This window comes from Nannobrachium achirus (assembly GCF_963921795.1).
Source record: "Nannobrachium achirus genome assembly, chromosome: 8".
Lineage (NCBI taxonomy): Eukaryota > Metazoa > Chordata > Actinopteri > Myctophiformes > Myctophidae > Nannobrachium > Nannobrachium achirus.
Window position 1 is genome coordinate 48066533 of NC_137817.1, and position 26489 is coordinate 48093021.

Here is a 26489-nt window from a genome sequence, read left to right on the forward strand (position 1 = left end):
GTATCTCCAAATGTGTACGTTCTTTCGCAAAGTAAAGCCCTGCTTCATCATACAAGGCCGTCGCACAAAAGTAGTGAAAACAGCAGATCTACAAGCACACAACGCCTCGCACCGTGAGGCGTTGTGTGCTTTTAGATCGGCTGTTTTCACTAGTTTAAATCATTTTTAAAATGATAAATGCAAAACGAACGGTTTTGGACATACAAGATTTTCACCCGACAACGATGATATCTGAACTGTCGCTGGAGTAGCGGGAACACCACCGTCGCCCCAAACAATGCTGTGGCCCTCGGCTTGGCACCCTAGACATAATTCGGCCCTTGGGGAAAACTAATTGGGGAACCCTGGTGTATACGGTATACCGGTACAAACACAGTCACATAGTCATTGACACAAACAGAGCATGCACACCACGCGTGCCGCTGGCTCACATGTGGGGGCTGATGTGTTCCTCTCCCCTCAGGGTATCTGACGGGAGGCCACGTCCTCAGGCTGTTCCACGGCCACATGGACGAGTGTCTGGGCATCGGCATGCCAGAGGAAGGCGAGGAGAAGCGAAGGTGAGGAGGAGAGAGAGGGTCTGCTCTATGCAAGGGTTTCTCTCAAGTGGGTGCCGTGATGCAATTCTAGGGGTGCCGCCAGAATTTCATAGTATTTGGAATGTATCCATATCACTTCAGTTTAACCACTTAGACCAGGGGTTCCCAAACGTTTTCTTTTTTTTTTTTTTTTTTTTTTGGCTGAGGGCACCCCTATAAATATATATTTTTTTCCATTCGAGGCACCCCTAGATTTTATTCATAATGTTCACTCCCAGCACCTATATTTATGGCATATTTTACTATTACCTTTAACAGTATGATCTAACAATTTGTTCATCAAAAATATAAAACTTTGTTATTAATTATTATAAGATGATGACAACCATCTGAATGAATGTGTGTTTTATTGAGTAAATCACATTACTTGGCACCAGCGCTGCATTAGATAACTTCACAGGGCAAAGGAGGCTTACTGGTTCGTGGCTCGTAGCATGAATTCCAAATATTATCACATTATCTCGCGGCGCCCCTGGACTTCCATCACGGCACCCCAGGCTACCCAGGGTACCCACTTTGAAAACCCCTGACTCTTTCATCTAATCTCTTTGCTGAATTTCTTGCTGCTTCAGACACTGTCCCCTAGTGTCCAGATACATGTAAGGCACACCCACATTGTTACAAATGATGGAAAATAAACGTTTGTGAATGGTTGATTTATGATTTAACACAGCTGGGTGAATATGATGTCATAAGGTCCATTACATTTGTGTGGTAAAAAATGAAATAAAAATCACTAATGCTTTGTCCACGTACTAGCAGCCCAAATCTGATTCATGGCCTGTCCAGATTGTTGTTGTTTTCTATCAAGTTTGAAAAATTTAAATAAAACATATATTTAGGATTTAGGGCTAACAAACAATTCCAGTGTGAAACGTTGATGCCTGATTAAATGATTGTAATGGAATGGTTTGTAACAAACACTGTGTGTGTGTGTGTGTGTGTGTGTGTGTGTGTGTGTGTGTGTGTGTGTGTGTGTGTGTGTGTGTGTGTGTGTGTGTGTGTGTGTGTGTGTGTGTGTGTGTGTGTGTGTGTGTGTGTGTGTGTGTGTGTGTGTGTGTGTGTGTGTGTGTGTGTGTGTGTGCGTGCGTGCGTGTGCGCAGGATGGCTCACTATGAGGGGGGAGCTGTGTGCAGCCAGGCCAGGTCCTTGTGGAGGCTGGAGCCTCTCAGAATCAGGTGGGTGTCCTCTCCTTGTCCAGGTCCTCACTCAGTCACTGCCCAAACACCAAGCTCCCACTCTATGGAATACTTTACCTTTAGCTATGAAAAAGAACAAACGCAGAGTCAGTTGACTGTTATATTGCTGTTGTTTAAGTTGCTCTGTTGACAAATATCGTTGTTGGGTGGAAACCTTGTATGTCCAAAACCGTTGATTTAAACGAAAATGATTTAAAATTGTGAAAATAGCCGATCTGCAAGCACACAACGCCTCGCAGATCTGCTATTTTCACTAGTTTTGTGCGACAGTCTTGTATGACGAAGCGGGGCTTTACTTTACGAGGAAACGTGCACATTTGAAACTTGGTACCAGGTTTCTGGAAAAAAAAGCATGTTTTGAAAGGTGCTACTGTATATAAATACACCTACTAAGTAAGTGTGTTTGTTTCCCGCGCGGCCGCAGCTGGAGCGGAAGCCACATGAAGTGGAGCCAGTCGTTCCGCGTCCGCCACATCACCACGGGACGCTACCTGGCCCTGGACGAGGAGAAAGGCCTGCTGGTGGTGGACCCCGAGAAAGCCAACACCAAACTGTCTGCCTTCAGCTTCAAAGTGTCAAAGGTCAGAGCCACCTTTCTGTTTTAATGCTCATTTTTATTGCAACCGTAGGTCGCAGTTTTAGTATCAGAACCGTCACATCTTGACCGTATCTGTATGTGTGGGTATGTACTTTTTTGTTGATTGACTCTCACATTCTGACATCACGCTTTGACATCACTGTGATGTCAGAGGAACCAAATCCCTTTTATGCCCAGATATAGAGATCCCTGTGATGCCAGGGGAACCAAATCCCTTTTATGCCCATATATGGAGATATGGAGATCCCTGTGATGCCAGGGGAACCAAATCCCCTTTTATGCCCATATATGGAGATCCCTGATGTCATCAATATTAAGGCCATATCTGTGATGGATCTCCATATATGGGTACCATGGGTCTCCATACATCACTAGCCAGATGGCCAAGACATGGCGCGACCTCGCTTTTCTAAAGCCTCTATCATAGTCCAAGGTGAAGAGTTATCACCTTACCTTATAGCTGGAAAACTACACCACGGTGAGGTGATAGCTCTTCACCCTGGACTATGATAGAGGCTTTACTGGTCTATGTATCTATCTATGTATCTGTCTGTCTGTCTGTCTCTCCTCTCCTCTCCTCATGTATGTTCTCTCCCGATGTGTCCCTGAGCAGGAGAAGGTGGAGACGCCTCATAAGCGTGACGTGGAGGGCATGGGGATTCCAGAGATCAAGTACGGAGAGTCCATGTGCTTCGTGCAGCACGTGTCCACAGGCCTGTGGCTCACCTACGCCGCCCTGGACGCCAAGGCTGCTCGCCTGGGCACCATGAAGAGGAGGGTGAGTCCCCTCTGGCTGCATTGGCCACATGCACTGTTTTGCTTCCAATACGTGTGACACAACACATTGTGATATGTGTATCCTTTTGATCACATACCCAGCCTATAAGCAGGATTTACATGCCGTGCAATTGTGTTGGCCGGGCCAAAAGGCAGTGCTCCCCGCAAGATGACCGCACTTTTGCAGTGGCGGCTCCAGAGCTCTGGAATAATTTACCCCTCCATATCAGATCCGCCCAATCTATTGAAATCTTTAAGTCCCTACTAAAAACGCACCTTTTTTCTATGGCTTTTAATACCTACTAAATGTTAGTTTTTATATTCCTTGTTTGCCTTTGAAGTCTTTGATTGTTCAACTGTTTTATTTTGTCTTGATGTCTTTTTTAAACTGTTTCATCTGTACAGCACTTTGGTCAGCTAAGGTTGTGTAAATTGTGCTCTATAAATAAAGTTTACCGTACTATAAATGTACTTTACTTAGCAGTCCAATTTTTGTTGAAAACCCGGCATTCGGCACCGACTTTTCTTTTTTTAGCCACTTTAGCCATTTTTGGTGGGTAAAGTAAGGCAGGTCGACTTGACTTGTGACCAGTCTGACCACCTGCTTGTTATTGAGACAACATCCAATGATCACGCACACCTGCTGATGTACGCATTGCGTCCATATGTACGTGAATAAAAAACGTCAAAATAAAAAAATGCAGCTTTAGTCCATGCATGAAGTGAAATTTGAAAATGTGTTTATTTTGTAATTTGCCATTAACCCTACAAGGACCGGTCAGGGTGAACCAAAGGGCCGTATATGGCCCCCGGGCCGCACAATGCCCAGGTCTGCTGTACACTGTGTGCTATGTACAGTCTAGTAAACTGTATAACAGTATGTGTGACATGTTTCATGTGTGTATGCAGGCCATCCTGCACCAGGAGGGCCACATGGACGATGCCCTGACTGTGACCCGCTCCCAGATTGAGGAGTCACAGGCTGCCCGTATGATCTACAGCACCACAGGCCTCTTCAGGGCCTTCAATAAGTAAGAACAATATTTCTATTTTGATTGTCTTAGGTACCAGCTCTTATGCCTTAACTTAAAGGCCTGTCCATAATGTCTCCTACCACCAAACTAGTGAAAATAGTAGATCTACAAGCGCACAACGTGTCACTTTGTGCAGCGTTGCAAGCTTTTAGATCGGCTACTTTCACTACTATTTTTCATTAATTATTATTTTATTATGGAATTTCTTAGGTTTGTTTGTCTGTTTTAACATTTTTACAATTATTTAATACATTATTTAATACAAATCTTTTGAGTAGGAACAAAAAATGTAATCTTTACTTGAGTCGTGACCCATACAAATTGATTCCCGACCCACAAATGGGTCCCGACCCACTGTTTGGGAAACAGCGATCTACACTATAGAGTTTCTATGTGAAAATGGCTGTTTTAGCGCAACCAGTACATGCCGTTTATATGTGTGTGTGTGTGTGTGTGTGTGTGTGTGTGTGTGTGTGTGTGCGTGTGTGCGTGTGTGTGTGTGTGTGTGTGCTTGTGTCCCAGGGGCCTGGACTCTCTCAGTGGGAAGAACAAGGCCCCGGGGCCCGTGTCACTGCCCCTGGAGGGGATGATCCTGTCCCTGCAGGACCTGGTCTTCTACTTCCGGCCCCCTGAGGACGAGCTGGAGCACGAGGAGAAGCAGACCAAGCTGCGCTCGCTGCGCAACCGCCAGAACCTCTTCCAGGAGGAGGTGACATGTCTTCTTCACACAAAAAGATTAGGCTGTCTATTCCTAATGTATTTCACCCACACCTTTATTTAACCACCTAAACCCTATACAGCGTTCCTAATGTCATCATTTTGATTGACTGAAGTATTTATTAGAAGTTTGCATAGGAAAAGGTACAGTTCACTGGTACATGGTCAACTAAAAGGAAACTCAGGTAAACCGCGGCTTGTTTCCACTGAGATCCTTCTCTTTAAATCATTGAATTGAATTGAACATTGAATGACAGATAGAACACAGTACTATGCAGTAGATATCATCAGAAAAAACTGTTGTAAACAAAAAAACAAAAACAAAAAAGAAACAAAAATGCAAAAAAGGGGGAGTGTAAGGTTAGGCTAGGTTTATTGTTACCAGTTTCGAGTGGCAGCAGCCTGTAAGTGGCTTTTCAGAGTGGTTTTAAAGGAAGTTGGTTTTACACTCCTTTAAGACTCTCAGTAGGGTGCTCCACGTTTTAGTGGTATAGCAGGAGAACAAATTTGACCCTTTGTTTGAGCCGACTCTGGTTTGAACATGGTCTGTGCCGCTGCCTGTGGTGCTGTAATTGTGGACATCCTTGACGTTTTGGAAGTATTTTGTCAGGTACATGGGTATCTTAGTGGTCTAGTGTAGTGTATATTGTACATCAGGCCCATCGCAAGAATAGGCCAGTATTCGGCCAGGGGCGGCATAGCTCAGGGGTAGAGAAACCGTTATTAGAGCACGAAGGGTTCCCAGTTCGAATCCGGGCTCCCCCTGAGTTAATGTCGAAGGGTCCTTGGGCAAGACTCTGAACCCCTAGTTGCTCCCGGTGAGTAGGTTGGTGCCTTGCATGGTTTCCTCCGCCACCGGTGTATGAATGTGTGCGTGAATGGGTGAATGTAATGCACAATCTCTGTAAAGCGCTTTGGATAAAAGCGCTATATAAATTCACCATTTACCATTTATTCAGCTAAAATAGGCAAACATTGATGATCTTGCTACACAAACTGATCATTCTTTCTCTCTTGTGGACGTCACCAGGGCATGATCACCATCGTGCTGGAGTGCGTGGACCGGCTGAACGTCTACAACACAGCCGCCCACTTCTCCGAGTTCGCCGGAGAGGAGGCCGGAGAGGCCTGGAAGGAGATCGTCAACCTCCTCTACGAGCTGCTGGGTAGGACGCCCTCTCTGTCCTCTGCTGTGCAGCAGCTGTCCAAGAGTCTAAAAAAGAAACCAGAAACCTGTCCACGCCACCATCTGTCTTCGGACGCGACTCGCATCTCGATAAGGCCGTTCCCAATTCTTGAATATAATTCATTGCGTGCAGTTCATTACATCGCTGATGTGCAGAGTATACCCTAACCTAGATGAAGTATTAACCACTTTCAGCCTAGCCGTCCCTATGTCATCATATAGGCCAGAATGTAAAAAGAATCTTCTAAAAGTATCAAGAATAGTGAAATTGACAGATCTACCAGCTCACAACACATCGTTTTTGCCTTTTACCATCTCAGGGTTGAACTGGTTCAGTTATTTTTTCCTGCCTAATATCGAACCAGTTCAGTGTTTTCACTGAAAATGAATTGGTTCAGAACCCTAAAAGTTGGTTCGGAACTGGAACCAAAAAATGGCTGCTGGTTCCATCAAAGCACCAAGGTTCCAAGAATCTAGAATCTAACCAGTTCTTCTGTAGATGCAGTGCCTTCTTCTCAAACAGTTAGAATACAGTGCTGCTGACATTATGTCATCATTATTCAAATGTGTGTCTTCTCCAACCAACAGCCTCTCTGATCAGAGGGAACCGCTCCAACTGTGCTCTGTTCTGTGACAACCTGGACTGGCTGGTCAGCAAGCTGGACCGCCTGGAGGCCTCCTCAGGTACTGCACGCTACTACTGCGACTCACTTGTTCTCACAGTAACTACATACCAGGGATATTATAGCTAACATAAAACTAAGAGGGACAAAAACGAACTAAAGGCTCAGCAGTAGCTTTTCCCCCTTTTTCGTTTTCAGTGCTAACAGCTCCTACATCTCTCCATGTCTGTTTGTACATAATGTCCTGCGTCTGTTTATACGTAGGTATCGCCCCATCCCACATTGGCCAAGCTTCACAGGAGGATTAACTAATAAATAGCACTGCTCAGTGCTCACTCAAGGAATTTGCAGTGTATATTGGTGTCTGAGAGATAAAGATCATATCAAATAACGGGGGTCCATGTCGATTGAGAATCACTGCACGCTTTGAAGTGGGAGGTGAACATCAGAGGCTAGACTTGAAAAGCTTCAACACAACTGCCCTTGAGAGGGTGAACAGTTTGAAAGAGTTGTATACGCACAGATTCTGAGATCGTCATCACTTTCTGCGACCTTCCCTGTGTCTGCTCCATATGTCACACGTATCAGACGCAATGACAACAGAAGGTGATGGTGGACTCCTCTCAGCCCGCTATAGCTCTGTCTTCAAATCCCTTCCCTCTGGGAGGAGATTCCACAGTTTCAGATGTAGGACATCTTTGCCTCAGGAACAGTACATATCCTGTGGCTGTGCCATTTACTTGAACTCTGATGCATACGAGCGCTTTTAGCAGTAGAGCAAACATTAGCTTACAAGCACTTTAAACAGTATTCAATGTGAAGCACATTATGGATCATACTAAACAACACAATTAAAGTAACTAATCATGGCCCGGACAGCTAGCCTAGCGGTCTGGGCACTTTGGCTCTAATGTAGCATCGCGTGTTCGAGTCCCGTTCCCGACAGTCTTTGCTGCATGCCTCTCTCCATCTCTCTCTCCCTGTTTCCTGTCCATCTCCACTTCAATATCTACCAGTAAGACTCCCTAATCGGGATATAAGCGTCCGTCAGGTCGCATACACAAACTTTAGAAGGCAATTGTAGCCAATCAGGAGGGAACCTTGCGACCCTCAGGTCGCACTAAAATATTTAAAAAAACAAACAAACTAATCATTATTGTTGTTGGCCTGTTCAGGTATTCTGGAGGTGCTGTACTGTGTCTTGATAGAGAGTCCTGAAGTCCTCAACATCATCCAGGAGAACCACATCAAGTCCATCATCTCTCTACTGGACAAACATGGACGCAACCACAAGGTTGGTCTTTTCTTAGGACAGACGGACGGACGGACACGCACACACACGCACGCACGCACACACACACACACACACACACACACACACACACACACACACACACACACACACACACACTCAAACATTTCAATGCCAAGTATGAATGAATGAACTTTATTTATATATAGCACATCTTCACAGCACGAGTGCACAGAGTGCTTTACAGATACACAATACTCAATAAAAATAAAAATAAAAAGTAATTAAGCTCTACAGTTGCAGAGATACAAAGATAAAAAATAAAAAATAAATAAATTATGAAATGCACGCCAGGAATTTGCTTTTGCGGCGCCACCGAAAACCTAATTTGTACGTTGTACGACAAAGTTTAAATCAGGCTGAAGGTGGCATACTGTGTCAATGTTCATGCAGTCGGACATCATTTCCTCCCGTCTCTCTCTCGCTCTCTCCTCCTAGGTGTTGGACGTCCTGCGCTCTCTGTGTGTGTGTAACGGTGTGGCTGTGAGGTCCAATCAGAACCTCATCACGGAAAACCTGCTTCCGGGTCGTGACCTCCTGCTGCAGACCGCCATCGTGAACTACGTAACCAGGTATCTGCACTTCTGTCGCTGGGGCACCAGAGGGCAGTACAGTTAGTCGAAACACACAGAATCCAGCAGTCCCTGGTCTTCCTGGTCAACAATATTTCGGATAAAGTTGACTGTATATCGGAAGAGAACATTCTCTGTGTTCCTACAATTCCCACAATGCATTTCACAGACATGCATGGCCTGGCAAACCCATATGGTTTATGTCCCCAAACCTGATTGAGATTTTCTGAAGTCCAGATCGCTATTTTGACATTATCACAGGGAACAAGGACAACCTTTGAGGGTAATGGCAAAGGAAAACAGGAAGCAGGAGTCGTAGTTTTCACCTTTATCGATGTTTTCTGCACGACTTCAGCGGCATTTCAGAATGTTATGGCTGGCGAATGAAATGTTTGCCCTACAACACAGCAATCAGGTTGAAAATTGCGATCGATAGCAGCTGAAAAATTGATGTCTGAAAATGTGTCAAAGTGAGGGATACAGATTCTCTTCCGTTTCATCCCTCAGTGTGAGGCCCAACATCTTCCTGGGTACGTGTGAGGGGTCCACGCAGTTTAAGAAGTGGTACTTTGAGGTGATGGTGGACCACGTGGAGGCGTTCGTCACGGCGCAGGCCTCCCACCTGCGTGTGGGCTGGGCTCTGACGGAGGGCTACAGCCCCTACCCTGGAGGAGGAGAGGGCTGGGGAGGCAACGGAGTGGGTGATGACCTCTACTCCTACGGCTATGACGGCCTCAACCTGTGGTCAGGTGAGAGGAAAAGGGAAAACGAATGAAACATTTTGCAAAAGAATTCCAAATAAAGTGATGCCCGAACTGTGGGTCGGGTGCCTACTGGTTGGCCATGAGGATACTGCAAGTGGTCTCCCAAATAATTAGCAAAATACTACGATTTTAATGATGATTTGACATCAATATCAGGGCTTGACATTAAGGCTTGTCCTGTTGTCTGGGACAAGTAATAACTCCTCCCGGACAAGCTCATTAAAAATGTACCTGTCCGTTGGACAAGTGGCTCTTTTTCTAGCAGCTTTTGTGCTGTATGCAGACTATGGACTGGTGATACTATGGAGTGGAGGGTGGAGAGAGCAAGGGGGGTCGTTTTGTTATTTATTCTATTTCAATGTCTGACTCCTATGCATGCATTTAAGAAAGAAATTACTGTGAAATGTCTAATTTCTATCCGGACAAGTGACTTTTGAAAATAGCCGAAGACTTTTATACAGTTTACACATTTGAGAACTTGTAAAATGGGACATTCTGCATGAGGAGTACTTTCCACTTTTGGTACTTCAAACATTTTGATACCAATACCTTTGTACTTCAAGTCAATTTTGAATTCCGGAGAATCCAGACTGACTTTTACTTTGTAACCCGACACACAGGGACAGTCCCTCGCCAGGTGGCGTCCCCTGGTGCTCACACCCTGGCAGCGGACGACGTGGTCTCGTGCTGCCTGGACCTGAGCGTTCCCAGCATTTCCTTCCGCATCAACGGCCACCCCGTCCAGGGCATGTTTGAGAACTTCAACGTGGACGGCCTCTTCTTCCCCGTCATCAGCTTCTCTGCCGGAATCAAGTAAGTGGCTTCACGTAGACCTGACAGCAGTGTTTCTCAAACTTTCAAATGTCAATGTCTCCCATTAGCTCGACAGTGTACAAATGGAACCAGGGTTCATTTGGTTCCATTTGTACATTGTCAGAGTTACAGACTTGTATGGGTCAGTTTAGATCAATAAAGAGCTAGCCCTGAATGACAATCTGAGAGTGTTCAAATAGAACCAAATGGACCCTTACAGGTCTATTTGGTTCCATGTGTACACTCAGTGTTAAGCATATCATACCCGTAAATCCTATCCTTGTGTTCAAACACGGCTTGGACTTTTACATATTTGCATTCTCCTTCACCTCTCAGGGCTCGCTTCCTTCTGGGCGGCCGACACGGAGACTTCAAGTTCCTGCCCCCTCCAGGCTACGCCCCGTGCTACGAGGCCCTGCTGCCCAAGGACAGGATGCGCATCGAGCCCATCAAGGAGTACAAGCATGACTTCGACGGCGTCCGCAACCTGCTGGGCCCCACCCAGTCCCTGACCCACACCTCCTTCACACCCTGCCCTGTGGACACGGTGCAGGTAAAAAAAAAACATCAACCACAACAATACAACATACTGTACAGTCAGTTTGATTCATATAGAGTGAGCTGCGTAACCAGCACAACATGGCAGCATCTGCTAGGGTCTGTGATAAGCCTTAAAGCATTAAATCGGCAGGTCCATATCTGTTTGCCTGTTCGCTGGCGTACCTACCTACCTGTTATGTTGTGCTTTGCATCGTAGATCGTGCTGCCGCCCCATTTGGAGCGTATCCGGGAGAAGTTGGCAGAGAACATCCACGAGCTGTGGGCGGTCACACGCATCGAGCAGGGCTGGACCTATGGATCGGTGAGTAGCAGGACACCTCTTTGGCTCAGTCAAAGCTTGTGAATCACTTCTTAAAACCTATTTACCGTGTGATCTACAACGGCATGTATGCACTAAGTGTGTGTGTGTGTGTGTGTGTGTGTGTGTGTGTGTGTGTGTGTGTGTGTGTGTGTGTGTGTGTGTGTGTGTGTGTGTGTGTGTGTGTGTGTGTGTGTGTGTGTGTGTGTGTGTGTGTGTCAACAGTGGTAATAGTGTTTCAAGCTGTCTGTTGCTGGAATGAGTAGCCTCTAAGGCTGGACTCACACATATGCGTCACGCATCTTCTCCGTATCGTCTGAGAATGGCCACTGGAAACTTTGTCAATGGAAGGTTGTTTGGTTTTTTGTCGTTGCCGTGTCTCTAGCTCAACCGCAGCCTGTCTTTTGGCCAAGAGACACGGCAACGACAAAAAACCAAACAACCTTCCATTGACAATGCATTAGTACTGCGCTCCCAGTGGCCATTCTCAGACGATACGGAGAAGATGTTTCACGCAAATGTCTGTACAGCGCCTAACTTTCCTTGTGTTCTCTCACAGTTCAGGGACGACAACAAGAAGCTTCATCCCTGTCTAGTGGACTTCCAGAGCCTCCCTGAGCCAGAGAGGAACTACAACCTCCAGATGTCTGCAGAGACCCTCAAGTGAGTGTGACTTGAGAAATGGTTTTGGAGGGGTCCCCTGATGATTAACAACACTTTCTAAGCCAGCCGTACTTGCCCGTACTTGTCCGGACCACGCAACAGCCGCTCGTACTTTCCCGTACTTTTATCGTAAAAATGAAATTAATTATAATAAAATAAAAAAAAACAGTCGCCGGTCGTGCTCTGTCTCTTTAAGAAAGCATCTAAAGGGGTAAAGCGTCAGAGACGTGATGACGTCTTCTGCGACGGAGAAACTGGGATCCACAGGCCGCCATTACGTGCCATTCTATTGTGTATGGGCAGTTGGCCAGAGCGTCTCCTCATCTTTTTCGATCAGACGAAAGACGAAATCAAGGCTTCCGAATGAGTGGATTACATCGTTGTGCGTGCAACGAGGACGTAATGTACTTTCGGGCGCTGTTTTTTCTCGCGGTTTACCCCGTCTCGCTCCATGCAAATGAACGGACGAAAACAGCCTTCAGCAGCATCAAAGTAGGTTGGCCGACCAAAAAACGTTCTTCATGCACGGTTTGCTGGCTTGCACTGAGCGATCCGAGCGTGTTGTTATCATTTGGTGCATTGCTTTTTTAAAACATGTTTATAAATAAATAGAAGATTGCACGGCAGTACCTCTGTACCCCTGTTTTTAAGGGGGTCCCCGTGGCTTTGAAAGGGTTAACTTAATGTGCAACATTGTTTTCTCCCTCAACAGTAAATTAACCAACATAAAGTTTAAGCGTATAGAGGGTATCTTCACATTTCTAAAGTGACAATTTAAGGACTTTTTAACTCACTCAGTGCCAATGACGTCTATTGACGTCTTTTTTCAAAGGCCCTGGGTGCCAATGGCGTCTTTGACGTCTTTTGTGTTTTTTGTATAGAAAAAAAAATCATTTTTTTTTTTTTTTAATTATGTCAAAATGACCTGAGATCAGAGAGATGCTTTTCTCTGTTTGTGTGTTGGCTCCCTCGTTTAGCTGATTGAGAAAATGTGTGTTCATTCTAGTGGATGGACACTTTTTTTGATTCAAACAGCTCTATCTCTGGAACCATTTGTCTGATTGACAAAATTATTTTTGCCACCGAATCACAACAACTGTGTCTGTTTCTGTGGGGGAATAAATTATAAAAGAAAAAACATTTTTTTTCATTGCATTGTAAAGAAAAACATACAAAATCATGGCACATCTACCTTGGAGCCATTTTGGCATTTGGCATTGAGTGAGTTTTTTAATAGCCTACCTCTAAAATTACAAATTAAACATTGGCCAAATTGCCAAATATTAGAGGCAGAAATTGCGTTGTGAGGCATTGTGAGCATGTAGATCTGCTATTTTCACAATAGAGCCGTGTTATACAAAATGTAATGCCTCAACACTTAGTACTCGTCAGGGTGGGCGGGTCCCCAGTTAAAATATGATTATTTTGGGGGTAGCGACCTGAAAAGGTTGAGAACCACTGGTTTAGAAAGCAGTGATTCTCAACCTTTTTTTTTTAATTTACAGACGTGTTTCGGCTGTTTCTGTAGAACGTTCTCTGAGAGTCTGCACCCGTCGGTCCCTCTCTTAATCAACTGACAGCAGAGCACGCTCAGCTCCAGACGTTTGTCCCCTTAGTATTTAGGCCACAGACAAAACCACTGGACCCGATGAGCACCAGCATTATTGTGCAGGCTGCTAAGGAGGCCAAGGAACTACTCCCTGAATATATTAAAATATTCAACTTTTATTTTATAATGTAGGTCGCATTGGACTGAAACTTTGTCCAACTCCGGAGATGACTGGACTGTGTGGTAGATTAGAGGCTATCATGATTGATTATGTGTGACGTTATAGAGTAGATCATGTATTCATTGATTATATTAATATCTAGGTCTGTATGATGATACTAATACTTGATAGTTAGGAGTAGAGAGGCCTTCAGTAGGCCTCAGTAACTATCGTTTTGGTAAAGCTAATCTTGTTATGGTACGCCTCCTCCCAGAGGCCTTTCAGCTCACACAGTATAACTCTAGTGTCTGACCATTCTTCTGGGCAGAACTACTTTACCACTGCCCAGAGTGTTAAACTGTACTTCTGTCCATGATATCATGTTACATAAACTTGACCACACCACCACCTAATATAATTGTCTTGTCTCCTCATTTTCTCATGATTATTGATTGATCTGAATTCCACCACAACTTGCGGATCGTCTATTTTCAAAAGAAATTGCCTCTTTCTTAGGTCATATTTGAAATTTGGCCAATGTCTGACATTTGATTTTGGTATAGTTTGTTGCTTATTTTTGACGCAATGATAAATCAGGCCCTCTATACTGAGTGATGCGACAAAGATGATTCTGATTCTGATTCTGATTCCCCTGTGTTGTCCCACACAGGACCCTCCTGGCCCTTGGCTGTCACGTGGGTATGGGCGATGAGAAAGCAGAGGAGAACCTCAAGAAGATCAAGCTGCCCAAGACGTACGGACAACACCATCATATTTCAGCTGTAGTAGTAGTAGGTACTACCATGTAAGCACTGCGTTTCTTCTGTTAGCCTTAACGTTGTGCTTGGCCTCTCTCCACCCTGCAGATACGTGATGACCAGTGGATACAAGCCCGCCCCGCTGGACCTGAACCATGTCAAGCTGACCCCCAACCAGAACCAGCTGGTGGAGAAGCTGGCGGAGAACGGGCACAACGTGTGGGCCAGGGACCGCGTGAAGCAGGGATGGACCTACAGTATTGTGCAGGTAAATATCACGTCAACTTCTTTATTATTGTATTATTTTGTTCAAGGATTCTTTATTGGTATTTTCATAACACATATTTAATTTGAATAGAATTCTGTAAATATCACAGCGACTTCATTAACCCATTTACACCTGAGGCCGATTCTAAAAACGCCTCCTGAAAACCTTCAAATTCGTATAATTCTTTAAAAAAATATTATGTTGCTATATATATAGCAACTAATGAGACACAGAGGTGGCACCCGGATTGAAAGGTTGCAACAGGTCTAAATTGGTTAACCAAATAATGAACTTGAATTGAACACTTCACTTGCTTAAAAGATAAATGTTTCTTTGTATGCAGGACATCTTGAATAAGCGTAACCCTCGTCTGGTTCCCTACAACCTGCTGGACGAGAGAACTAAGAAGACGAACCGAGACAGCGTCAACAACGCTGTCCGCACTCTCATTGGCTACGGCTACAACATCGAGCCTCCGGACCAGGAGAGCAGTAAGTTCACCTGAGATGAAATGCTACAACATGAGATGGAAGCAAATGCATTTCCATTGCCAGTGTAATTTTTCCTTTAGCTCAGGGGTCATCAATATGTCCGTACACAGACTATGTGTCCGTGGCAAATTTTTAGATTTTCTTTTTCACACATCATTATAATGTTCTTATTTTGATCATAAGACCCAATTACTGAAAATCAAGTCTCCTGGTTTTCTTCAGAATTTGTATGACACTGATTTACTACTAGGTCACTATCGCATATTAGGATTCCAACTAGTACTAGTTGTTCTCAATGTTTAATTTGCAAGGACCCCTTAAATCTGAGAGGGTACAAATGGAACCAAATGAATCTGTAAGGGTCCATTTGGTTACATTTTACACTTAGAGTTACAGACCTGTTATGGTCATTCAGGGCTATCTCTTTATGTGTTTCTGGCAATATTATTGTCCACTAATTTTGTATGTCTGTGGCAAAAAAAAAAAAAAAAAAAAAAAAACGTTTTGTCAAAAATGTCAACCACAAGCCAGCGTGGCGATGACCCCTGCTTTAGCTTCACAGTGGTAGATTATAAACAAAGGCAAAACAAAAGACCACATGACATGTCAGAACATCCAGTGTTCAACATACTTTTTCCCGTCATTGCAGCAGGTCATGGCCTTGAAGACGGCCGCGGGGACAAGGTGCGCGTCTTCAGGGCGGAGAGGTCGTACGCAGTCACGGCGGGCAAGTGGTACTTTGAGTTCGAGGCGGTGACCACGGGTGAAATGCGAGTGGGCTGGGCTCGGCCCAATGTCCGCGCCGACGCCGAGCTCGGATCGGACGAGTTGTCCTGGGTTTTCAACGGCAACAAGGTCAGTCATCCACGCTATAGCTCCCTGTGGGTATGATGGGGTCGCATGGTATCTGAGATATGTACTGCATTATGTGGCACATTATGTACTGTGAGTATGTGAATACTGTTTTGCTGCATAAACTTGTTAACGGCACTGGAGATTTCCATTTGTAACGCAATTAAATTTTAAGCTGAGATTCTGAACAGCACTGCCACACATACTCCTGTGATTTGGATATGCAGTATACACTAGTCAACTCAACTTTGTGACTGTAGAAAACATTAATATGTGGTCGGACATTGCAGATAAGCTTAAGGTTATGATTCAAGAATTCACTATATAGTGGTAATAGCCTAGCACAGGCATGCACTATACATTCCGTGTTGGTCCGGGGAATGGGGGTGGGTGGGTTTTCTTTTCCTTTTCTTGTTTTGCTATTGTTTGTGTTGTTTGTCTGTTAATTGCATTTTTCTTGTTTCTTGTTCTGCTCATATGTATGTCTATAATTTTGATTCACTCATGTTATGGAAAATAAAAATAAAAATAATTGATAAGAAAAAAAAACAACAACTTTGTGACTGTAGCTGTATTTGCAGAACTGCGCAACCCTTCGGCCTTCTTTTCTGTCACTCAATCAATTGCTGTGCTCGAAATGATTATTTCTAATTACAGCCATACACAATGATTGCAAGCAAAACAAATGTTTTGGTTTGCTGTAGCACACTTTGTAGAAAAGTTGAAAGCACTGTTTTGAATTGTGGACTTTGACCTGCTACAGGCCCAGCGCTGGCATGTTGGCAACGAGCCGTTTGGTCGCCAGTGGCTGTCAGGAGACGTGGTGGGATGCATGATTGACCTGACTGAGATGAACATCATGTTCACCCTCAACGGAGAGATGCTCATCAGCGACTCGGGCTCGGATATGGCCTTCAAGGACCTTGAGATCGGCGACGGTAAGGAGAATGAATCATCATCGATCATACGTGGTTCAGTTACAAACGTGTTGTCTTATCTTCATATGGAGAGCTTTGTGTGATATATTGTTATTGATCTCACACATCCCACGGTACTTGTCAAAACAGTTTTTTTGCAATGTTACTGGATACAAAGGGCCAGTATCGGATACTTGCTCATTCAGTCATTTCACATTAACTGTAGTGGCAAATTCACATCAACATTCACATTCAATCTCGAGCTGTGTGGTAAAATACTTTCTCGCTTAGTTGCTTTTCACATATGGAGCGAGCCGGACACGGGCCTTTGGCCATCTCATTCCGGCCCTCTAAGGCCCTCAACTCCAATTAATGATTACTTTTTTTATAACGCATAATGCTCAAATAGTTCAATGTGTGGCCCTTCATTCACTTTATCAAAGTTAAATGTTTATGCTATATGCTTTGATGTACTGTAGGTAGTAGGGTAAATAACATGTGTTATCTGTGACATGTCTTTCCACAGGTTTCATCCCGGTGTGTACCCTGGGACTGTCTCAGGTTGGCAGGATCAACCTGGGCCAGAATGTCAGCAGCCTGCGTTACTTTGCCATCTGTGGCCTTCAGGAGGGCTTCGAACCCTTCGCCATCAACATGAAGAGGGACACCACCATGTGGTTCAGTAAAAGCCTGCCTCAGTATGTGCCTATGCCTGCCGATCACCACATCGAGGTAAATAGACCAGTGGTTCTCTTCTTCTTTTTGGCTCAGGTCACCCCTTTAAATAACCTTTTCATCCACGGCACCCCTGAATTACATTGTTACTTTACAGCACCTTTTGTCATTTTAACATTACGTAAATAAGATACAGTATGTCACGAGTTAAACTGGAGAGAATATTTGTTTCCATTACGACAGACTGAAAAATTAAATTTATACTTGGCGTTTAACCACTTAAACCGCAGCATTCCTATAGAGGGCATGCAAGTGACATCATCAGTATACCCGGACGTTATGCGGGAACGCCTACTGAGTGGCAAAAACTACTTTCTGGCCTTGACAGCCCATCCATCCAAACAGAAAAGTCCTACCTGCATTAAATGACGTTAAACGATGTTTAAACTCACTTTGCCACTCGATTTGCGATTCACTTTATGCATGCGCATACCCTCTATTCTGTGGGGAACAATCACAAAAATAGCAGATCTACAAGCTCACAATGTGTCACGTCATGAGATTGGAAATAAATGGTAGAGACGTGAAATTGTCATCAATCATTAGAAGTTATGTGCATCACTTACACTACAAATATAACCGCATTTGGCCCGACGAGGGCCCTATAATCAACATTTTTGTTAGTCATTTGTTGTTTATTTAATGGGGAGCCATGTACGTTCAGCAAACTAATCTCTCTCTCTCTGTCTTTGGCACACAGGTGTCCCGCGTGGACGGGACGGTGGACAGCGCCCCCTGCCTGAAGCTGACCCACAAGACCTTCGGCTCCCAGAACGCCAACATGGACATGCTGTTCCTGCGGCTCAGCATGCCGGTGGAGTTCCACGAGACCTTCAAGGTGGTGCCGGGCGCCACGCCGCTCACGCACAGCCTCATCATCCCCGAGGAGGAGGTGACCGTCATCCGCGAGCCCGACACGGAGTACGAGCTGCTGCAGAAGTCGGCCAGCCGCAAGGAGCAGGAGGACGACAAGAAGGAGCCCTCGGTGCCCAAGGACGTGATGGCGGAGAACGAGAAGGACACCATGTCGGAGAAGGGCAAGAAGAAAGGGTGAGCTGTGCGGGTGTTGTAAATAGATAGATAGATAGATAGATAGATAGATAGATAGATAGATACCTTTATTATCCCAAGGGGGAAATTAAGTCACCCAGAAGGTACAGCAGTTAAAGGTTACAGGACAGTAAGAAAAAATAAAAGGACTGTTTTGTACAGCCGAGCGACAAAAACAAACAAGAAAGAAGAATCAAATCAGTAATTTGGATGGCCCTGGATGGAACAGTAAATGCCGTCCCCTGATTGACCGGTGTGTCTTTGTTGAATGCTGAATACTTAATGTGGGCCTGTAGTGTAAACTAAAGCCTTTGAGAAATGATTAAAGATACATGTATTGCAACTGTCCTGGGGCGTTGAGGGTGGGGGGAGGGTGGGATATATTTTTACATCTTTGTGATATATTCAGTTTCAAGACAATGTATACTCACCCCTGGGCATTGTGAAAAACCGAATAATAAAAATATTTGAAAAGAAGAAAGTTACATTTACAGTATACTCTACAGTACGACCTGTTCACTTGCCAGCAGCGTATAAATGAAGCTATACACATTCATTTGAGTTGAGTTATCTATATGCGGGAAGCGAATGCAGAAGTGTCTTGATTAAAGCTGCATTCTCTCTCTCTCTCATTGCAAAAAGCATTTAGATTATACTGTATGTATGTCAATGGGAAAATGACCCTACTTTTCAATCGATTTATCACTTCAGTAAACATTTTCATTATACATTTTTCTGTTTTCGATCGCTAGTATCACTTTTCTGCACGCGGCCAGCAGATGTCTGCTCAGGTGGCTCAGATGAGCGCACATGGTTAGCTGTTAGGGGACACGTGTCTTGTGAAACGAGGTTCAAACTAGTGACTACTACGTTCCTGTTTCCCACTACCCAGCCAGCCACTCAACCCCGGCCACGCCTAAATCTGGGGAACGTCTAATGTTATTAAGGGTCACTTGTGTTGACGATATTCTCTGTACTCGTGTACTTGTTACCAGATTATTCCAAAGGGCAAAGAAGGTCGCCACGACAACCATGTCCCCGCCCCCACCCCCAACCATAGTGACTCGTTTGAATGAGGACGTCGTCCCCGATGACAGAGACGACCCTGACACCATCATCTACACCACCACGGTGAGCTCTTAAATTATTACTTGTGTCAGCAGAGCGCGCAAGTACTGCGTTCAGCTGCGTATGTATGTCAGCGTCTGCCCGTGTTTAAGCCTGTAGCCCAATCAGGGACCAGCATATCTGGCAACGTCATCATTAACAGCCAATGAGGGACCAGCGTTACTGGTGATGCCAGTGGTGATGTCACTGACATCGCCAGTGGTGATGGCAGTGGTGAGCACACTGCATGGCGCGCTCTCCTGGCCATGTATGGCCTACTTGTGCACAAGGCGCAAGTTGGCACCTCGACAGAGTGCAGTTCAAGTTCATCTCTGTACTCACTGGCTGTTCCGTTTTGCTCTTCTTTGCATTAGTACTACTACTCTGTGAGGATCTTCGCTGGCCAGGAGCCTCCTGGTGTGTGGATAGGCTGGGTCACGCCGGACTACCATCAGTTCGACCAGCACTTCGACCTCTCCAAAGTGCGCAACGTCACCGTGACGGTGGGAGACGACAAAGGCAACATACACGACAGGTCAGTCATCCTTCCACCACGCCGCATGACCAATCAGTGTTGATTTTGACAGCAAATTTTGATTTAGTTTCAGTCATAGTCTAAAATTCCATTTAGTTTGAGTCCATTTTTTTTGTCATCTGAAATGTTTTAGCTTTAGTCTGATTTTAGTGGACTACATTTACAGTTAATTTCATTGACTAAAATGTATCTTAGCAGGCCTTGATGGTGTTGTAATGCCTGATTTGTACTTAGCTGCAAAATAGCAGTGGCTATTTTCGGAACATTCTTTACGGGATCTCCCCTCCGCTAGTACCTACATTTTAGTCACGTAACCACTTTAACAAGTTTTTATTTGTTGACGAAATTGTCAATATATTTAGTCATAGTTTTAGTCATAATAGCTTAGTTTTTATTTATTTTCTTGAAAGAATAATAGTCGCCGATTTTTTTTTGCCACATAGTCGATGAAATCAACACTGGAAGCCACTTTAAAAAGTGCTGTCTGTCCTGACTGTCTCTGCAGCATGAAGCACAGTAACTGTTACATGGTGTGGGGAGGGGATCTGGTCAGCAACCAGACCACGCGCTTCAGCCAGGAGGACATGGTGGTTGGCTGCCTGGTGGACCTGGCCACCGGCCTCATGACCTTCACAGCCAATGGGAAAGAGATCAACACTTTCTTCCAGGTGAGGAGCCAATCAGATTCTTCTCTGTCAACGTTGTTTTTTTATGTGTGGTTTGACCTGGGAATTGAATACAATTGTGCATGTTTTTGTTTGTTTGTTTGTTTGTTTGTTTGTTTGTTTGTTCTATTATACTCATTTGCAGCTGCGACTCGATCCACTAGACTAGAGTATATTTGATGATGATTTTTAATTAAGTAATACAGAAAAAAATATCTTTTGAATCCTAATTCTTTTTTCTGAAAAACTTATGTTTCTTTATCTGTGTTGCTCAAAGTTATTCACCTAGACCCCTAGAATTATATGTATTTGACCGTGGACCCCCATCTCAAAATATTTTGGGATTTGAGTAAAAGGAATTCGCTTTAAAAGAATATATATTCAAAGATTTTCACAAAATAATGTTCACGTTGTTTCCCTAAAAAATAGCAGATCTACAAGCTACATGCCGCGCTATGAGCTTGTATATCTGCTATTTTTGAATAGCCAAAGTATGAATAATAATGGTTAAAGTGGTTACATGACACAGATAAGACACATTTACTGGCCTGGATTCTGTATCTAGTCCATCCTGCTGGTATTTAACCCCCCCCCCCCTCTCCCTCTCTCTCTCTGATGTGGTGTTCAGGTGGAGCCCAACACCAAGCTGTTCCCTGCTGTCTTTGTTCAGCCGACCAACAATAACGTGGTGCAGTTCGAGCTGGGCAAACTCAAGGTCACAAGATTTCCTTGGCTCTCACACGCACACGCACACGCACACACACACACACACACACACACACACACACACACACACATGCACACACATGCACGCACACACACACGCACGTCTCTCTGTAATTCTCTGTACAGTCAGTGGTAATGGTTTGAGTTACTCAATCGCTTTCACATTCATGTCTGTTTTCTCAAAGAGTTTCAATGGGTTCATTTGTACCTCAAATACTTGGCTTGGTTGCCATCTTAAATCAAAATAAAACAGCGGTTGAATTGTCTTCTCTGTCTCCCATGGTCTTGGTTCTCTCTATCAGAACATCATGCCCATCTCGGCGGCCATGTTCCGCAGCGAGCGCAAGAACCCGGTGCCCCAGTGTCCTCCTCGCCTGGACGTGCAGCTCCTCACGCCGGTCATCTGGAGCCGCATGCCCAACGACTTCCTCAACCCCACGGTGGGCCGGGTGAGCGAGAGGCTGGGCTGGGCCGTGGAGTGTGTGGAACCCCTCACCATGATGGCGCTGCACATCCCTGAGGAGAACAGGTCAGTCAGACCCACACAAGCCCTTTACTTTATTTTTATTTTATTCTGGGGCTGTAAAACAACATATCGTTGCTGACAGGCAGTAACTGATTATTATATTTTAACTTTTTCTCGTAAATGAACGCCCTAATTGATCATACCAACGCTTTTGATATGCCCCTCTGTTCATTTAGACCAGAGGCATTGTCACAATGTGTTGTGATCATGTAGATTGGCTATTTTCTCTATTTGTTGTATTAAGATGTATATGTTACAGTATGTTTGGGTAACTCAGGACGGTAAGAGTAAGAGCGCTTGTTTTGTCGTTCACCATGCACACACTAATCACCACCAGATGGCGACGACAGCCCATAGACAGCCATTCACTAGTGCAGGCGCTGACATCACTCGTTTGCGACTCTCTTTCTTTATTTACTAGCCTAGCTGGGCGGTGTTTAGCCATTAGCTTAGCCATTAGCTTACTATGAGCGTTTATCGTGGCCTTGGCCAGGCCTTACGGCCTGGGCATAAATATAACGATTGCATTCACCACGGCTTCGTAACTCGCGCGGCGCTCCGCCGGCCGCGCGGCCTTCGCGCCGCTTGCAATGTCGTGGACAATCGAGCGGCTCCGCCTGGAGGACGTTGTTGTGGGCGACCGCTTGTTCCGCCCCGTGCTGCACGGCGAGTGCTCCGTTTCTCGACCGTACTGTTTCTCTAACAAACCGTGACATATACGTTAAGTGGTTATTCAGACTGATATATTCACTTGTTCTCAAAAACATATTTTAGAAATTGTTTGCGTCAATTTATTGTTAGAAAAAACATGCTTATCTAATTATTCAAATAACTGAACGCAATTAATCAAAGTGGGCGTAAAATCAATGTAATCAAGTATCGCATACTTGCCCTGATGAAGACCAGTTGCAGGTCGCTTTTAATCCTTTTTGTAAACATGCTTAAAGTACATTGATTTTACGCCCTCTCCTCCGCTATTTTACGAGTGCTCGAATCTCTCCTCTTCTTCAAGTAATCTATAGGATAATCGCATAGAAAATAATGAACAGTTGCAGCCCTACTTTGATCGCTAACATAGTTCACAATCACACATAAACATTTTGTCTCCAAATCCCCCTCACCTCACCAGGTGCATCGACGTCTTGGAGCTGGCCGAGCGGCAGGACCTCATGAAGTTCCACTTCCACACGCTGATGCTCTACTGCGCCGTGTGTGCGCTGGGCAACAACCGCGTGGCGCACGCCCTCTGCAGCCACGTGGACGAGTCGCAGCTCTTCTACGCCATCGAGAACACCTACCTCCCCGGCCCGCTGCGCAGCGGCTACTTCGACCTGCTCATCAGCATCCACCTGGAGTCGGCCAAGCGGGCGCGCCTGGCCACCAACTGCGAGTTCATCGTGCCCATGACCGAGGAGACCCTCACCATCAAGCTGTACCCGGACGAGGAGAAGTCCCACTCCCTGCCCGGCGTGGGCCTCACCACCTGCCTGCGGCCCAAGAACCACTACTCGCCCGTGGGCTTCGTGGGCACGGACCCCGACGTGTACACCCTCAGTCCCATATTCCCACTGCAGGTAAGAGAGATCCGTTTGAGCGAAATCTGAGATTTGCACACATTTTCACAACGTTTTCAAAAATAGCAGATCTACAAGCTCGCAGCGCGGCACTCGGTGCCGCGCTGTGAGCTTGTACATCTGCTATTTTTTAATAGTTAAAGCATGTGCACGTGTACACCCTCAGTCCCATATTCCCACTGCTGGTAAGAGAGACCCATTTTAGTTCAGGGGTGGAAAGTTAACGGTAGCCGCCATGCCAAAATGCATGTAACCGTGTTTATTGTTATCTGTAAGCTTGACCAGACATACTTCTAGAGGTTCTAATGAATGAAAGACTGAATGACTGACAGACTGAATTAATGAATCAATGAAGGAATGAGCTTGTGTTTGTCTACCTTATGGGATTAATATTATGCGATTTACAATATTATCGCGATAAAAATAATATCCCCAACATCCATTATCCTGGGGCGGAAAACATTTGCCAAAAAATAGCAGATTGGCTATTTTTTGGCAAAGAGATTTGGTAGAGAGTGAAAAAAAGACTGTATCACTATCAAGTAGGTATATTATACTTACTTGATATTTTACCAATAGAGCAGGGGTCTTCAACGTTTTCAGGCCGGGGAGATGGAGCAGGGACCCCCTACCACCTCGTAGGGTGGGGGGGTCGGGGCTACGACATATTTTTTATTTTAAACATGTACAAGTTACAGCGAGCAGGGTGGGCCATACCACTACCATTTCTAAACATACTACTTATTAACTGAGAACCAATGTCAATAATATCAGCAATCTGTCAATTGCATAGTAATCATGTATTCAAGCTATTCAAAATGGATAGAATCATGATTTATTTTTTTACATAAATGTGAAAAATGGCAAAAAAACAAACAAACAAAAAAAAAACATTTTTTGAAATATATATATATAATTTTTTTAAGCAATAATTTCGTGGACCCCCTGCAGTACCTCTGCGGACCCCCTAGGGGTCGCGGACCCCCTGTTGAAGACCCCTGCAATAGAGGGTTTAAATGTTACTCTGCAAATAAAAGGTGAATTGATCCCTTTGCATGACGGAGGACGATTTCACGATAAATTACATCTCCACAATACGATTATCATGAGTGTTTTTTTAATCACAATAAACGATAATATCGCTTAGCGTCCCATAACCATGTGACTGTGTGCGCAGGAGCTGAAAACCAAGGCCAACAGCATGCTGACGGAGGCGGTGCTGGACGGCAGCCAGGCCATGCGGGACCCGGTGGGCGGCAGCGTGGAGTTCCAGTTCGTGCCCATCCTCAAGCTCATCAGCACGCTGCTGATCATGGGCATCTTCAACGACGAGGACACCATGCACATCCTCAAGATGATCGACCCCAGCGTCTTCGCCGCCAAGAAGGAGGAGGAGGCCACGGTGGAGGAGGTGGCGGAGGACGGCGCCAAGGAAGGAGGCGAGGAGGGGAAGGAGGAGGAGGAGGAGGCAGAGGTGAGGCTTCCGCCGTGGTCTGAAGACTTTTCTGGGGGGCTGCCCATAAGTCTGAAATCTCATTAGTCCAATACTGCCCATAGCAGTTACCGTAGCACTTGCCCTTGCCTCGATGATCATACATGTAATATAGAGGGTATGCGCGTGACATCATCTTCATACCCAGAAGTTATGCTGGAACGCCTACTGAGTGGCAAAAAACGACTTTCTGGCCTTGACAGCCCCATACATTCAAACAGAAAAGTCATATCTGATTGCATTAAACAACGTTAAACAACATTAAACTCACTTTACCATTCACTTTGTCACTCGATTTGCCATTCCCTTTATGCATGTGCATATCTATATAAATAGCGTTTTTTATATAGAACGATCCCAGGCCTTTTTAAACTCATCCTATCGTACAACGAAGCTATAGTGTGTATAGCTTCGATGTACAAATGATTGATTTTGACTGTTTCGATTTTTATAGATTTTACTGAATAGGTTCTTGGTCTTAACTTGACTAGATTTTTCTTAGACTATTTCTATGCATTTGATGTATGATGTTGATGTATTTGATGTATTTATTACCTTGTGCTGTCCTTGCATATTGTAAGTCGCTCTGGATTAAGAGCTTCTGCTAAATGCCTAAAATTGTAAAATTGTAAATTGGAGGACGAGGGCATGGGCGAAGAGGAGGAGGAGAAAGAGCCAGAGGGGGAGAAGGAGGAGGGCCACGGAGAGGAGAAGGAGAAGGCGGAGGGAGAGAAGACGGAGGAGGAGATGGAGGTGGTGGAAGCCCCCGCCGAGGAAGAGGAGGGTCTGCCCGAGGAGGGCCTGCTCCAGATGAAGCTGCCTGAGTCGGTCAAACTGCAGGTCAGCTTCTGCAAATGTTAACACGATATGGAATGTTTCTGTCTTTTATTACCCGTTTCCTTTATCCCTTCTTTTCTTTCCTTCTTCGCACCCTTTCTTCTTATCTTTCCCCCTTCTTTTTCTCTTTGTTTCTTCCATCATTCTTTTGCTCTTTCATTATTTCTTAGTTTTTCCATTTTCCTCTCATCTATTTAGTTATTTGGTTTGCTAGAACTCCAACAGCTGCTTTCATCTGCCCCACAGTGTCGGTAGTGTCATTGTAATTGTAAAGTGTTTTGCCTGTTATTTAACCCATTAAAACCGGGAAAGCATCCGGGTAATTTTAGATTTTCACGTTGGCTATTAAAAGATAGCAGATAAACAAGCTCACAGCGCACAACTTTGTGCCGCACTGTGAGCTTGTAAATCTGCTATTTTTTTAAAATCTTGAAAGTGTGAGAACTACTGACTTAGAAGGCATTTGCAGAATCAGCCTCAGGTCCGTATGGACGAAACACATTAAGAATTGCGCTCGTTTCATCTCCAAAC

At 44.9% G+C, this 26489-nt stretch overlaps 1 protein-coding gene across 1 annotated transcript in view; it reads left to right on the top strand.

Moving 5' to 3' along the window:
• Positions 1-26489, top strand: part of ryr1b (ryanodine receptor 1b (skeletal)) — a gene marked incomplete at both ends in the record, with an annotated part of 160502 nt that overhangs the window by 36791 nt on the left and 97222 nt on the right. Inside the window, 30 exons of the mRNA XM_080730859.1 lie at positions 464-560; positions 1703-1777; positions 2223-2379; positions 3010-3174; positions 4083-4204; positions 4730-4916; positions 5955-6090; positions 6699-6794; positions 7909-8027; positions 8484-8617; positions 9125-9366; positions 10002-10194; positions 10531-10747; positions 10952-11056; positions 11613-11716; positions 14096-14179; positions 14292-14451; positions 14795-14942; positions 15592-15797; positions 16558-16732; positions 17238-17443; positions 18147-18496; positions 19492-19627; positions 19978-20138; positions 20644-20806; positions 21432-21518; positions 21832-22058; positions 23185-23629; positions 24807-25103; positions 25761-25961. Coding sequence (XP_080586985.1) covers positions 464-560; positions 1703-1777; positions 2223-2379; positions 3010-3174; positions 4083-4204; positions 4730-4916; positions 5955-6090; positions 6699-6794; positions 7909-8027; positions 8484-8617; positions 9125-9366; positions 10002-10194; positions 10531-10747; positions 10952-11056; positions 11613-11716; positions 14096-14179; positions 14292-14451; positions 14795-14942; positions 15592-15797; positions 16558-16732; positions 17238-17443; positions 18147-18496; positions 19492-19627; positions 19978-20138; positions 20644-20806; positions 21432-21518; positions 21832-22058; positions 23185-23629; positions 24807-25103; positions 25761-25961 — 5195 coding nt within the window. The remainder of the gene's footprint in view (positions 1-463; positions 561-1702; positions 1778-2222; positions 2380-3009; positions 3175-4082; positions 4205-4729; positions 4917-5954; positions 6091-6698; positions 6795-7908; positions 8028-8483; positions 8618-9124; positions 9367-10001; positions 10195-10530; positions 10748-10951; positions 11057-11612; positions 11717-14095; positions 14180-14291; positions 14452-14794; positions 14943-15591; positions 15798-16557; positions 16733-17237; positions 17444-18146; positions 18497-19491; positions 19628-19977; positions 20139-20643; positions 20807-21431; positions 21519-21831; positions 22059-23184; positions 23630-24806; positions 25104-25760; positions 25962-26489) is intronic.